The sequence below is a fragment of the Sesamum indicum genome, linkage group LG2 (assembly GCF_026168435.1).
Source record: "Sesamum indicum cultivar Baizhima isolate 11 linkage group LG2, ASM2616843v1, whole genome shotgun sequence".
Taxonomy (NCBI): domain Eukaryota; kingdom Viridiplantae; phylum Streptophyta; class Magnoliopsida; order Lamiales; family Pedaliaceae; genus Sesamum; species Sesamum indicum.
The window spans coordinates 11483604-11498586 of record NC_142658.1 but is presented as its reverse complement, the minus strand read 5'-3'; the positions used below and the strand labels follow the sequence as shown (position 1 = coordinate 11498586).

Sequence of the window (14983 nt, the reverse complement as noted above, 5' to 3'; positions counted from 1 at the left end):
TCTTCCTTAAGCTGCACCTATGTAATGGAGTTGTGGAGGTGTGAAGCATTATCTTTGGAATGAATGAAATTAAGTTCTTCTTTTCTCATCCTTAATCTCTTCTCTTTTCCTCATCCCCTTTTGTATTCCTCTGTTATAATACCAGTGTATGACATTTGGCCTCAGAGCCATAAATCCTCGGACCTAAACAAACCAAAACATAACAAAAAAACGAGAGAGTAGTGAAACCATGGCTGACGGTACAAGGATGAAAGAGTTATATGAAGCTTAGAAAAAATTAGAGGCCATTCTCATGGATGAAAAGGCAAGAAGGAAGGCTAGTGAAGATGAAATTTACAGCAGATTGGACCATTCGACAGAGGTCCAAGAGGGGTTACAAGCATCAGTATTAAACATAGAGCATAGTCTTATTGCTGTCTAGCAACAGTTCCAGAGCATTGTGGAGCAACTCCAACAATACAACAAAAACAAATCCATCCTTGGGGATGGGTTAACTGCTACAATGGAAAAAGGGTCATCTTCTAGAGTAGTTAATCATAATCCTGTGAGGACAGAAAACAGTAGCCCAAACAGATTTGAACATCAGCATTCTCAGCATACAAACTCCTATGGTGAATTGAACAAGATGGAATTCCCATATTTTGAAGGAGAAAATGCGAGGGGATGGGTGAGGAGGTGCTCGAGGTACTTCCAGCTGATACCTGTTCCTGAGAACCAAAGGGTGACACTTGCTTCAATTTATATGCAGGGAAAAGCAGAGTTATGGTATCAAGGATACACTGAAAAGAAAGAATTCAATTACTGGGATGAGCTGGTGGTGAGTGTGCTAGACAGGTTTGAAGATTTGGATAGTGAGAGAGTGATGACAGAATTTAATAAGTTACAACATGAGACCTCAGTTAATGCTTATCTGAAAAGATTTGAGGAACTTAAAAACCAAATGTTGATATTCAACAAGAAGCTTGGGGAGGATTTCTTCATGATGAAATTCATAAGTGGTCTCAAGGAGGAAGTGACATCTTTTGTCTCCACATGCAATCCTACATCACTTAATCAAGCTGTAAACCTAGCAAGAAGGCAAGAGCACACAGTCAATGCGATTCTTAAAAGAGCACATCAACCCAATAGAAGCCAGCCTCCAAGGCCCCCTTTTAAACTACCAAGCAAACAGAACCCACCCAAATCTAGCACCCAACCAAGGAGATTTTTGACTGAGGCTAAAGTTAGAGATAAAAGAGAAAGGAATCTATGCTATAGGTGCGATGAGCCCTATGTGCCAGGCCACAGGTGCAAGTTTAAAAAAGTATACATGCTGTTAAGTAATGAAGATGAGCAAGAGTTTGACCAATCTGGGCAGGAGAAAACAATTAATGAGGTAGAGGCTACTGAAACTGATGTCACAGTCTCTCTACATGCCATGAAGGGAAACATGAGTTGCAAGACTCTAAAGATAGCTGGTATGGTGGAAGACAAGGAAATACTCATCCTTATTGACAGTAGAAGCACCCACTGCTTCCTGGATGAAAAGATAGCTCTAGTTTTGAGCTGTGAAGTGGAAAATACCATTCCCATGGTTATTAAGGTAGCTGATGGAAGCAAACTTACCAGCAATTTGGGTTGTCCTAGTTTCAGGTGGGAGGTGCAAGAGCATAAATTTCAGCACCCTGTCAGGTTACTGAAGCTTGGAGGATATGACTTGGTGTTGGGGTGTGATTGGCTTAGTAAGTATAATCCTGTAGAGCTGGATTTCCACCAACTTAAGGTCACACTTGGTCAGGGGAATATGAAGATAGTACTGAGGACTCTACCCCATACCCTGGGAATAGAGTCATGCTCATCCAGTCACTGGCAAGGGTGATCAGAAGGAGGCATTACAAGGCAAGAGGAGACTTATGCATAGTTCAGAAGCAGACTGTGCAAGAGGAGGGAACCAAGTTGTCTGAATTATTGCAGCAGTATGAGGATATCTTCTAGGAGCCTAAATCATTACCTCCTGAAAGAAACATTGAGCATGGCATAGAACTCCTACCTGATGCAATACCAAAAAGACAACATCCATACAGATATGCATTTGGGCAGAAAACAGAGATTGAAAAAATAGTTAAGGAGATGTTGCAGAATGGCATTATAAGGCCTAGCCAGAGTTCTTTTGCATCACTTGTACTACTAGTGAAGAAGAAGGACGGTGGATGGAGACTTTGTGTGGACTACAGGTACCTTAATAAACTTACCATCAAACATAACTTTCCTATTCCAATCATTGATGAGTTGCTTGATGAGCTTCATGGTGCAAAGTATTTCTCTAAAATTCACCTAAGATCAGGCTATTTTCAGATAAGAATGAGGAAGGAAGATGTGCCTAGAACCAGTTTTATAACTCATAGTGGTCATTATGAATTCCTTGTTATGCCATTTGGGTTGTGTAATGCCCCTTCAACCTTCCAAACACTTATGAATACTGTGTTTGAGCCTTAACTTAGGAGTTTTGTATTGGTATTTTTTTATGACATCCTAGCGACCGAATTAGTGACCGAATTTTTATCGACAGAATTAGCGACCGAATTTTTGGTCTCATATTTAGCGACGAATATTTCCGTCGCTAAATTATTAGCGACAGGGCCTTCTGTGACGGACTTCCGCGACGGATTTTTCCTTCTCTAATTTGTTTTAGAGACGGAAATCCTACTTTTAGAGACGGAAATTTCCGTCTCTGATATCCTGTTTTCTTGTAGTGATCTAGAAATGAGACTGTAATTGCAAGAACTCATATGTTGGAACGCTCAGGTGTGGTGATGATTTTTGCTCCATCGAATGGAAATAATTGGTCGACATGAAGTAGATCTGTGCGTATAGCACTCAAAGGAAAGGATAGATCTTAGGATTCATTGATGGATCTTGTATGGAACCTGCTGAAGGTACCACGAAACTCAAGCAATGGAGAATTGCAAATTCGGTGGTGAGGAGTTGGATATTGAGCACTATGTGTAAGGACATTGTTAATGCTTTTATATGCTGCATCTGCACGTTTTCTGTGGTTGGAACCGGAGTCATGTTATGGTGAATGTGATGGACCATTGCTATATAAGATCCAATAGGAAATTAGTTCAATATCACAAGGAAATATGAGCGTAATTACATACGACACCAATCTGAAACAGATAAGGGATGAGCTGGTGTGTTTAATGCCTCCAGCAATGTGTACTTGTGGTTGCAACAAAGCTAAATTATATCAGATTGAGGCAAGTCAGTTGATCCAATTTCTCATGGGGCTTAGCCAACCATATGATAATACCAAGGGCCAAATACTAGTACTGGATCCTCTTTTCGAGTGTGAACAAAGTGTATTCCATGGTTTTACAAGTTGAGATGCAGAGACAGGTCAATTTGGAATATGCAGAGGTTGGGGATAATATTGCTATGCAGGCGAGAGGTATGAAGTACGAAGGGAACAAAGGACATAAGAACTTCATGAGGCGAAAAGGTCCTATAGTTGAGAAGAATATGGTGTGCGAACACTATAACAAGCTAAGACATAACAAGGAGACTTGTTTTAAGATACATGGTGTTCAAGACTGGTACAAAGATTTAAATGACTGATGTGCATTAATAAAAAATACTAATTTGTAAGGATAAATGAGTAATTTGATATGTATGAGGCATACACTAAACATATACAACCCACCACACCATATAATTTCCAACACTATTATAAATACCAAAATACTAATTTTTTAAGGGGGGGACTATTTATTGATTAGATATCAGTCTCTTGAAAACTGCACATTTTGCGGATATTACATTTCACCTGGTGTGCAATTGCGCCGTGGTGAAATCTCAATTTTATCCTTTAGCAAAAAAACCTCGACCATATCAATGACAAAAAGGCGACGAAGTGGAGCTAATAACAAAATATATGATGCTAATGAGATACAAGTGCCTGCGGATAAAACCAATGTAGCAGGGAACGTTCTCGTCTCCGATTTACTGGAAAATAAAGTGCCACAAGATCTAGTGTAGACGCATTTTTCTCAAGATGATGAGATGGCAGGTATGGAAATACAAGCTAATTGCTTGAGCAAGTCTAGCTCTACTACTTAGATTGTAGACACTAGAGCCACAAGCCATATGTGTGGTGATGCAAATCTCTTTCATTCGCTCACTACTCTTCATTCTCCCACAAATATTCATCTTCCAGATAATAGTATGGCGCATGCTACTTAGCGTGGTAACATCAAATTATCACCTGATCTGACTCTTACAAATGTTCGGACAATTTACCCATATGAGTGCATATGGACTAAAACTGCCTTTCAAAAGTACATAGGGGTAAAATTGTCCAAAAATCTGTTAGAGGACTAAAAGTAAGCAATTTTGTAAGTTACCGGACCTAAACAAAAATGGACATAGTTATCAGATTAAAATTAAAATTAGGGATACTTAGCGAATTAAAATAATATTTTTCCCTACTTATATATTTTAGACTTTTGCATATTTATCTTTTTAATTGTTATAATATTTTTCTTTTTCCTTTCGATAAATATTTGTTATTTTTTCCAATTCATTGGTTTGTTTGCAAACTAAACTTTTATCTTTTAAGATTTCTTTGTGTATCGAAGATTTTTATTTATTAATGGTTGATGATAATGTTGCTATATTTATGATTTAACTGAAATTAGTCATTTTATTTTTATTTGTACTTATTTTATTTTTTTATTCATTATAATCATTTTACTCCTTATATTTTAAATTTTGTTCATATTGATAAAATAATATTCAGATTTTGAAATTATTCTAAGTTAATTTTTCTTTCTATTTCGTCATTCTTCCTCCCCTTCCTGTTGTCTTCTTATAACCCATTAACAGAAATTTCTATTCTTGCTTCATATAGTATTCTTTTATAAGTAAGATCATTTAAGATTATATACTTTAATATAGTTTACAAGGAAGATGCATCATATAAACAAACAATATATTTAACTAATTTTTATTTTTATTTTTATATAGGATTGGATATATATAAAATTCGATCTATCTATTCAAAACTAATATGTTGTATCCATTAAAATAAAAAATTTATTTTATATAAAAGATTCATTTATAGCCTCATATACTATAATTTTTTATTTAATTTTAAAAAAATATATAACCGTAGCACGGGTTCTATGCTAGTACTATATATATTATAATTTTATGAAATACATTAATATATACAAATTATATTTATAATTTATAAATATATAATATACTATTTCTTTAATATATAAGAATTTATATATATAAATATATTCTTTATAACAATAATAATAATATATTTAATATATTTATATTCATGATGATAGTAAACACCCGTAAACTACCAATTAACAACGATAATAAAATCTCGGAAGCTCTAAAAGTTGATGTACATCAAGATTTAAGGTAAATGACAATTAACTCTGCTCAGGTTCAGTATAATTATTAATAGGGATAATTACACTCTCTTTTTTTGAAGTTTGATGTAATTACACGTAGATTTCCTGTAATTTGAAATATTACATCTATCGCCCTTGAAATTTGCTTTCATCTAACAAATAAGTTCGTCAGATAGTTAAAATCACAAAATTTGTTGATTTTAACAAGAAAATTGAATGAAAATAGATATTTATCTTCGATTGACTTAAAACTAATTTACTACAAGTCAAATAATTTTTTCTGGACCAAACTACCCTTATAACGGTAAAGATATACCTCCTCGCATGCATTAACACGTGAAAATATACAAGGGTAACTTGATTATAAAAAGATATATTTGACCTGTTATAAGTCGGTAATAAGTCAATCCGTAGTAAAAAAAATAAAAATTTTCAATGTTTTTTTAATATCAGTAAATACGGTGCATTTTGATTTACGGAGGGACTTATTTGTTATGTGGAAGCAAACCTCATGGGTGCTAGATATCATTTTTAAATCATAGGGGGTCTATGTATAATTGCACCAAACCTTATGGGAGGAGTGTGTAATTATCCCTTATTAATATCTTTTTGCTGTTTGAAGTATCACCAATGCCTCTGATTTAATTGCCATCCAACAACTTGCCCAATTTGTTAGTCTCCGTTAAGCTACCAACCCTTTGTCTTGGTGAAATGACCAAAATACGTAACATTGTGGACTATTTTCTGTACACTTTTAAATGTTTTAAATTCTCTTAGAATTTTTATCGACTAAGTGGATAACTTTTTGTATCATTTTAATTTTTTTTCATCCACATCGTTTGTTTTTTTATAGCTTTTTAATATTTTTAGGAAAAAAATAAAGAGCAAAATTGACTATTACAGTTATCCATCCAAAGTATTACATAATTTCATTAAGAATCAAAGGAGTATTGATAATTAATTCAAATAATAAGCGAATATTCTTAATTATGTCAGATTTTAAAAAAACACTTATTATAATTTATCCTAAGATTTATATAATCATAAATTTTATATACTCATCATGTAATTAATTTAAATTTATTACTAAAATAGAATTTTCCATGAGTCAAAGTGTTAAGTCATAATACTCACCAGGCGTGACTTATTGTATATATAATAGTCATAAAATGGATCATACTTATCTACGAGCATTACATGGCAGATTATTAATTATAAGCATGATACGAAGATCTAATTAAAATTAATTTTTATGCTGGAGAATTGATTTCTTAAGTTCTTTGTCTCTTGGCACAATGTGATAATTAATTAATTATCTGCCATTTTCCAATAATTGGTCATGTTTCATACTCCATCTCACCCATTGTCTCTGTCTTCCTAACTCCGCCATTACACTATACACATTTTGTACGTATCTTATAAAGTATTTTTAAGATATATAAGTACATGTAGAATAACATAAAATATTAAATTCAATAAATTGACAATGTCTTTTATTTTTGTGATAGCAACAAAGGTACGCCCTATAAAAACAAATTGAGTTTTTTTTGCTACATTATAAATGATCACAATTTTAAAATCACGATAAATCAGCACAATAGATCATCGTTAAACAAAACCAAAATAAAAATTTAAAATTTTACCACGATGAATCTATATTCACCAAACTAGGACTAATATTTTGGCCGCATTTGCAGAAATAAGGCCTAATGACTATTCTAAAGCTATAATTAATTTGTATTCGCCATAACTTTTTTTCTTTTGATTATAATAATTAATTATAGCAAAATATTATATTTTTTCTAGTACACCTAAAAATGGGTGAGATAATTTAATGACATTAGGTATTTAGTTTTAAATATTTTGAGAAGTCAGACCACCACAGTCCCCAATTTGGCCGGATTTAGCTGATTCGGTATTTTTTAGTGTTATGAAATTGCAGTCGTCGCTGAGTAAGGAAATTAAAATATTATCCCCACAATGATGTGGAAAGTAAACCGAAATTTCAGTCTTGTACGTTCTAAAGGGTGGTGATTGTGGTCCTTTAACTAAGAGGGTATTTGACTAAATTTATAAGTTTATTAAAATATTTTATAAGATGTTTGAGAGTTTATAATTTTTAAATATTTATTTAACTGTGATTGTCCTTCCAATGCTGGAGGAGCAAACCTCAACTGCCTATGTCGAGGGTAATGATTCACAATTGGGTGATGAACAACAGATGGATTGAGCAGAGAATGTTTTTTATGCAGCCGGACCGAATGAAATATTCAGAACCAAATTCATAAAAAAGAAAAAAAGAACTAAATATATAAATAGAGTAATTTGAAAAACCAAAAATACTAAAAACCGGAAATTACAAGACCTAAAATATAATTTTGCCTTTCTTTTGAGAAGTAAAGGCCCCATCCATAGTGCTATATGTACATTATCACATTTTATTGAAGTACTTTTATAAATAGTTTCAGTCGTAGACTATCCATATAATATGGATCACTTAACAACGCAATAAAGCTATACATTGCCACACTTCATTAAAAGTACTTAAATAAATAGTTTTAATCATAGGCTATCCATGCATGTTCTATGAATCAATAATCATGGCTTGGTCGGCACAGCCTTGAGAGGTATGGCCTTTTTCAGTGAAAGGCCAAACTTCTCATTCAAGTCCACATCTTGTGGTGTGATTCCTGGTTCAAGTTCCCAATCAAAATTGTAAATCAAAGAGGCCACAGTTAGGTGAACCATCCTATATGCTAGCGGCAGCCCCGGACAGATTCTCCTGCCGGCCCCAAATGGGATCAGTTCAAAGTTGTGCCCTTTGAAATCAACTTCTCTGTTCAAAAATCTTTCAGGCTCAAATGAATCAGGATTCGGCCATATCCTTGGATCTCTACCAATCGCCCATATATTAATGAGAATTGCGGCATTTTTGGGTATGACGTAGTTCTTGATTTCTAGATCATCTCCGTCCTTGCGACGCATCAGAAATGGGCCTGGAGGATGATATCTTAAGGACTCTTTGATCACGGCTTGTAGATATGGGAGCTTTGAAATGTCTGATTCTTCAACCTGTTTGTTTGCTCCAACAACAGTTCGAATCTCCATTTTGAGTTTTGACATTACCTGGGGATTTCGCAGAAGTTCTGTCATTGCCCACTCCACTGTGACTGATGTTGTGTCCGCTCCTGCAATAAATAAATCCTAACGACAAATTTACTTAGAACAAGTTACTGTACATTTTGATTTATGAATTTGAATTTGATCAAAGGAAAATTTTGGGCAAAATCGTGTTTTGGTACCATTAAAAAAGGTCAGTTTTGTTTTTGGTACCACAAATTTTTCTAGTTCGGATTTTGGTACCATTAAATCAAAAAATAACTATTTTTGTACCAACTTAACGGCAGAGCTCATGTGCCGTGCACATGGGCCTTAACGGCCGTCAACCCCGCAATTTTGGCGGGAAAAATCAAGTGCGTTTGAGAAAAAGAAGGAAAAATTAGTTTTCCAGCATTTCATAGTATTTTGGTACCATTAAACCTAAAAATAAATCTTTTTAGTCCCATAAAGTTATGTGCGGCGTAAAATAAATAATACAACACATTTCAAAATAAAAAATAGAATCCATAAACATTAAGCAAAATATATTAATTATAAATATGAGATCTGAGCTAATTGAAATCTATTTGGACAAAAATTTAACAAAATCCACCAGACAAAAGATTTTTGATGCAGCCGGATCTAATTCAAGTGATAAATTTGAGGCTACAAGATTACAAGGTGTTGTGTTGATTAGCATTGAGAATGTATAATGTTTGGTAAATTGTTATTAGTTATTAATTGATTAACAATTTATATACATAATTGAAGATAATTGATTTAATGATATAATAATCTTTTATGTTAATTGAGTGAAAATTAAACAAATTGTTGGTCAACTTGTTTACAAGGGACTACAAGTAAATTATCTAGCCAGAGCATAAGATAGAATTAAGTGTCAATGTCTCTACTAAAGGAAAAAGCCTGAATACATATCAACATACAAATTCAAATTTCAATTAATTAAATACAAATATTACATAATTCATATAAATACTAATAGAAAATACTACTACATAAGTTGATTAATGAGATGAGAATTACTATAATATAAAGACATTTTTATAAAGACATATAAAAAAAACTATCTACTTAGTCCATTAAAAAATCATAAAATTTTAAAAAATAAATAAAATTATAATTTTTAATCCACAAGGGCATTTTGGTCCATTCACAAAAAAAAATTGATGGAATCTAACAGCTTGAGTTAATTGTTAGATGGCCGTTAAAATCAATGAGGTATTAGTATTTTTTTCAACCAACGTGAAGGTATTCGTAATGATACCAAATTTAAGGAAATATCTTTTTAATTTACTCTAAAATTCATCTCATATTTCCAAAAGATCTCACTCTACGTCCTCTTTTCAACTTTTATCTGAAATGTGACAGCAAAAGCCACTCAAAAACCACATGGCAGTTAAGTTTTTAGCTTGGAGGAAAAATTTATAATAGGAGTTGGACGAAAGACATAGACTTAATCTTTTTGCCGGATATGAGACTAATTTTGATATTTTCATAAATAATGGGACTAAAAGTACATAATGTTCTAAAATAGGAGATGAAAAATATAGTTTTTCTATAACTGTATATGGATCAATAAATAACAATTATAATTAACTTGATTTTTTCCGAAGTTAGCGAAACACTGTTTTTCTTTTAACTTTTTTTCTATTTTCCATAACATTATATATATATATATATCTTAAACAATTGGCAGATACGTCAGTGATGTCTGTGCCCACCCGGAACACGAGTTGACTATGACAATGAAATTATACTATTTAAATGGCTAATTGGGTTCTTTTCTCTATCAAAAAATTTAATGATTTGGTCAAATAAGAACGAGTAATTTTTATCATAATTAATGACTATTGTTAAAATAAACAAATCGAGGGGCGTATAAATTAATTGGTGGTGTGCAATTGCCATTAGTGGTCATTTTTGTAAGTGAAGTTAAAATAGTATATATAATTAAAAATTATGATAAATATTTTAACTACTGATTGTGTTAAATATTGATTAATTATAATCAAAATTTAAATTTTCATGCTAATTTCTTTAGTCGTTTTAGATAATTTCGATTTATCAAAATTTTTTAATAGTAGCCATTTATAACGTTGAAAAAGTTCATTTTTTTGTAGGGTAAGCTGCATATATACTGCTATTTGATTTATAGTGTCTATTTCTCAAGCACCTGGGGCAATAAAAAATTTAAGGATTGTACTAACCAGCAGTAAATGCTTCATGGTTTTGCGGGTCAACTCCACCTGATTTCCTTCGCTGATCTCCAACAGCACTTCCAGCAAATCAGTTTTCCTTGCCTGAGAATTACGTGAAGCTTCCACTCTTTGATCAATGATACTATCAAAATTTGCAAGCAGTTTCCCCATATAAAACTCCGTCTCCCGCTTGATTCCTTGCGGATCGAACAACCCCAGAAACCCAAAATAATCTCCAAGATTAGGACAGGCAACCACTCTCATCAATCTGCGGATTATTTCCTCGAGTTCTTGAGACGAACCCGTGTTATAATCAGCAAAATCAAGTGAGAAAAGAGTGTTTGATATGAAGTTAAGGGATGTAACAAAAGCAGCGTGTCCAATATCCACAGCTCGGCCATTAACACAGCATTCTTGGACGTATTGGAGCAGTTTCTGCAGCTTCTGTTGGCGTAGTCCCTGGCTGGCGTATAGTGGTTGGGTCGAAAACATCTGTTCTTTGCATATTTTACGCAGGTTTCTCCACTGGCTGCCCATGGGCAGGAAGGTCACGGACTCCGTGTGGTGGTCGAGTGCTCGGGTTGCGGCTGTGGTCATCCTGAGGGGAAAAGCTTGATCATTCGTTTGTAGTATTTCCTTGGTGAATTCTGGGGATGACACAACGATTGTGTCTACGCTGCCGAGCTTGAGATACATTAAAGGGCCATAAGTTTTGGAGAGTTTGGTAAAGTTTTGGTGGGGGTTTTGGCCAAGTTGGAGAATGCTTCCGATGAAGGGAAAGGGGTAAGGGCCCGGAGGAAGCTTGGCTGATCTGTGCCTGGAGTTGGAGTTCAGGAGATGGAAATATGCCCAAATGAGAGATAGTAGGAGTAGAAGGTAGGATGCTATCAAATCCATTTTCGCCACTCCTCTTTCTCTTAATCTGTTTTTCTCTTTGGTTTGGATCAATTTATACAAGAAAAATTGGTTTTCGTTGTCCATAATGACTAATTGTTTAATTAGACAAACAAGCAGGTGAGGGTTCCGAACATGTGATAGCTTGATATATATTTTGATTAAATGTATTTTTTATCCCATAATTTGAGTTATGAGGATTTTGTTTTTTAATTGTTTAGGATAGTATTTAGGTCCTATATCTTTACAATTGTCGAGATTCACTTCGTTTTTTCAATAGAGTTCACATCCAGCGGCAAAAAGGAAGAACTCCAGTGGAAAAAAAAGACTAAAAAAAATAATTATGAAGATGCAGGACTAAAATACACTCTAAAAAGTTAAATCACAAAACTGGTAGAAAAAAAATGAAACTATAAACAGTAACCCCAATATTAAAAAATCCCACTAGATACACATGTATTTTTCCAGCGAGACCGATGAACTTCGACGAATAAAGGATTGAAATTGCAAAAATAAAAAAGAAATTTAGAACTAAAATACTATCTTAAAAAATAATAAAAGACAAAAATATCAAATAACCTTATTCATGGGACCAAAAGTATATTTTGGGCCTATATATATGTACCTTTGTAATAATTCATAATTGATAAGTATTTATTGACTCTTCTATTTGGTATATGTCAGGCCCCATCCATAAACCGGTTTCATTTTGCTTTTGGACGTAAAAGTAAATGATATGCAACCAATGCCTTCTTTTTGTTTTAAATAAAATCGTTGATACCGTGGTGGGGTCTCAACGAGATCTCTACCCATAACTTAGTATTAAAACGTCCAAGTCCATATGTGGAGCTAGAAAGTACAAAACTCTAAAATCAACTAAAAAGATGGAGATATGGAGATAGATAGAGTTTGGGTCCTCTTGACATTACAATTTAGTTAGAGATATCCATCACTCCATTAATCTCTTATGAATTATGATTTATTTTGTTGCAAGTGTAACCTTAAGTTGATTCTAGAAAGCAGGAGACAACTGCTTGTAGGATGGTAATGTTTTGGAAATGGGACATGGGTTCTTGATCATCTTCTTTTAGGTGGAGTTTTTCAATCATTATTTTACTACAGTATTGCGTGCAGAAGGCAGAGGGAAAAGCAAGATTAACATTAAAGCTGGATTAAGTTGTTATATTGTGAAATGGTTGTATCCTATAAGTAAAAATTTAATATTATTTTTGCCCCTTTCTTGAATAAGTAAATAACACTCAAAATGTCTATATAGAACTATAAACTAGTTGTTCCCTGATAAATCCTTACAGCTTGGTAGAGAGTTAGATGCCATTGTTGAAAAGATTAATAGTAGTTAGTTATTAGCTGTTTAATTAATTACTTTTGAATAGGTTAAAAAAATTAACAGTAGTTAGTTATTAGTCTTGCTCTTGAGGCACATACCTAAAAAAGGATAAAGCCAACTTAAAAGAACTGGATTTTCACAAGACTTGTTCATTATGTTTGGATTAATATTTTGGGTGTTTTTGTTTTTGTGTTTTGGAGATAAAGAGAGAAAAATAGAGATGAGTAAGTATGTATTTTGAGATAGATGGTATGTTTGGATTTGTGTTTTGAAATAATATAAAATATTATAAAATAAGTGGTGTAGGTTTGATGTTGAGATTTGGGAGACAGGAGTTACTATTTATTGTCAAATCATGTCTTTTAATATATATATTTAGTAATATATATGTGTATATATATAGTATTTTGTTTGTTAGTGAAATATAATATATATATATATTTATGTTAAGTAATTTTTTTTATTGAGGCATTTCTTTTTATATTATAAATAATAATTATAATTTTAATGCATAATTAAATACATTGTAGTATTGTCTCCAAAATGATTTTGTTAGACTTTATCTTTGGAATGAAAAAACATAATATATAAAATTTAAATAAAAAAATTAGAATTAAGTATGTATTATTGGTATATTGTCCTCAATTTTCAAATTTCTCAAATATTTCATTGAAATAGGAAAAATTATGAGTACAAAAGATTTAAATGGTCTAAATTGAAAAAAATTGTAATCAAGCGTTAAAGCACTATATAACATGTTGAAAATACTTTCATTATACTTTTATATACAAACTGATAAATTCTAATAAATAATTGAAGTAATAAAAATACGAATTAGGTATATAATACTGATATATTGTCAGTAGCGTACGCAACTGCTACAATTTTTCAGTTAGGTAGAAAAATTTTAAATATTTTAACCAAGTAGCATTGATAGTAAATATCTTTAATATCAATAGTTTCATAAGTTAATAATTATTTTTAGTATTAATTATTAATTATATTTCACATGTATTATATATTAAATAATATATAATACATATAATACAAATAATTTTAGAAAAACAATTAAAAAAAGGAGAGAGAAGAAAAAAGAAAGAAGAAAGAAAAGAAAGAGAAAAAGCTGACAGAAAAGAAAGAAGAGAGAGAGAGAAGAAATCCAAAAAGAAGAAAGAGAGAAGAAAGGTGTGGAGACACAAAACCAAAAGAGAAAACCAAAATTTCTACACACCTAGTGAAGGTGTGGAGACACAAAACCAAACAAAGTTTTGTGTTTTGGTCCATCTCTAAAATGGGTCAAAACACAAAACCAAACATAGGGGTTGGGTTCTGACGTTTATCCTGCAATGGTTCTCTTGAGAAGTTGACGAGTGAAAGGAGCTTCATGGCATTGCTAAAAGAATTGACAAACTTTTTGCTATTTTTTTTTTCAGATCGAAGGCTGCAATACATTAGTATTGTTTTCTGTTTGGTACTATTTTGGGTTGAAACAAACATTTCTTTCTATTTTATTTTTTGAAAGGTAACAAGCGCTGGTGGGAAAGAGCAAGAAGCAATTAATTTTCTAGAAAAGAAGATGAAAAATGAACCTGCATTCTCATCTGTGCAGGTAAAAGAAAATGCATAATGAGTCATTTCTTGATTATGGACTTTGGATCCCGATGTGATTGTTTTAGTATAGTTCATAATCTATGTGCCAAGTCGAGAACTTGTTTACTCTTTGCATCATTGCTTTGTGTCTTGAAGTATATACAATGTGACTAAGAGGGGAACTCTCAAACTTTAGATATGTGGATGCATCTATTATGTATATTTATGTCAATTCTATTCTAGAACAAATATGAAACCATTTGAATTTTAGTTATGTGATTTTCCTTGTTCACTAGATTCAGTTAGAATTCGTGACTAAAAGAGAAAAATCCTGATTTGTAATTTTCTTATTAATTAATTTTTATTGGTGTAGATGGTATTGTTGTTCACTCATCTATCGTTACAAGGTAATTTTTACATTC

General features: G+C 32.5%; 1 protein-coding gene across 1 annotated transcript; it reads right to left on the bottom strand.

The window, feature by feature from the left end:
* Positions 1 to 7735: 7735 nt before the first annotated feature.
* Positions 7736 to 11762, bottom strand: LOC105155491 (cytochrome P450 76T24-like). The gene is made up of 2 exons (XM_011071371.3): positions 10739 to 11762; positions 7736 to 8615 (listed from the first exon to the last, which is right to left on the bottom strand). Exons 1-2 carry the CDS (start codon positions 11708 to 11710, stop codon positions 8010 to 8012), a joined length of 1578 nt encoding a protein of 525 aa, XP_011069673.2. The 5' UTR covers positions 11711 to 11762; the 3' UTR covers positions 7736 to 8009.
* Between the last annotated feature and the right edge of the window lie 3221 nt (positions 11763 to 14983).

Coding starts and splice junctions, on each gene's coding strand:
- LOC105155491 (XM_011071371.3), bottom strand. CDS start 11,710: ATGGACAACGAAAACCAATTTTTCTTGTATAAATTGATCCAAACCAAA. Junction 8,616..10,738: donor CCATGAAGCATTTACTGCTG/GTTAGTACAATC, acceptor ATTTGTCGTTAG/GATTTATTTATTGCAGGAGC.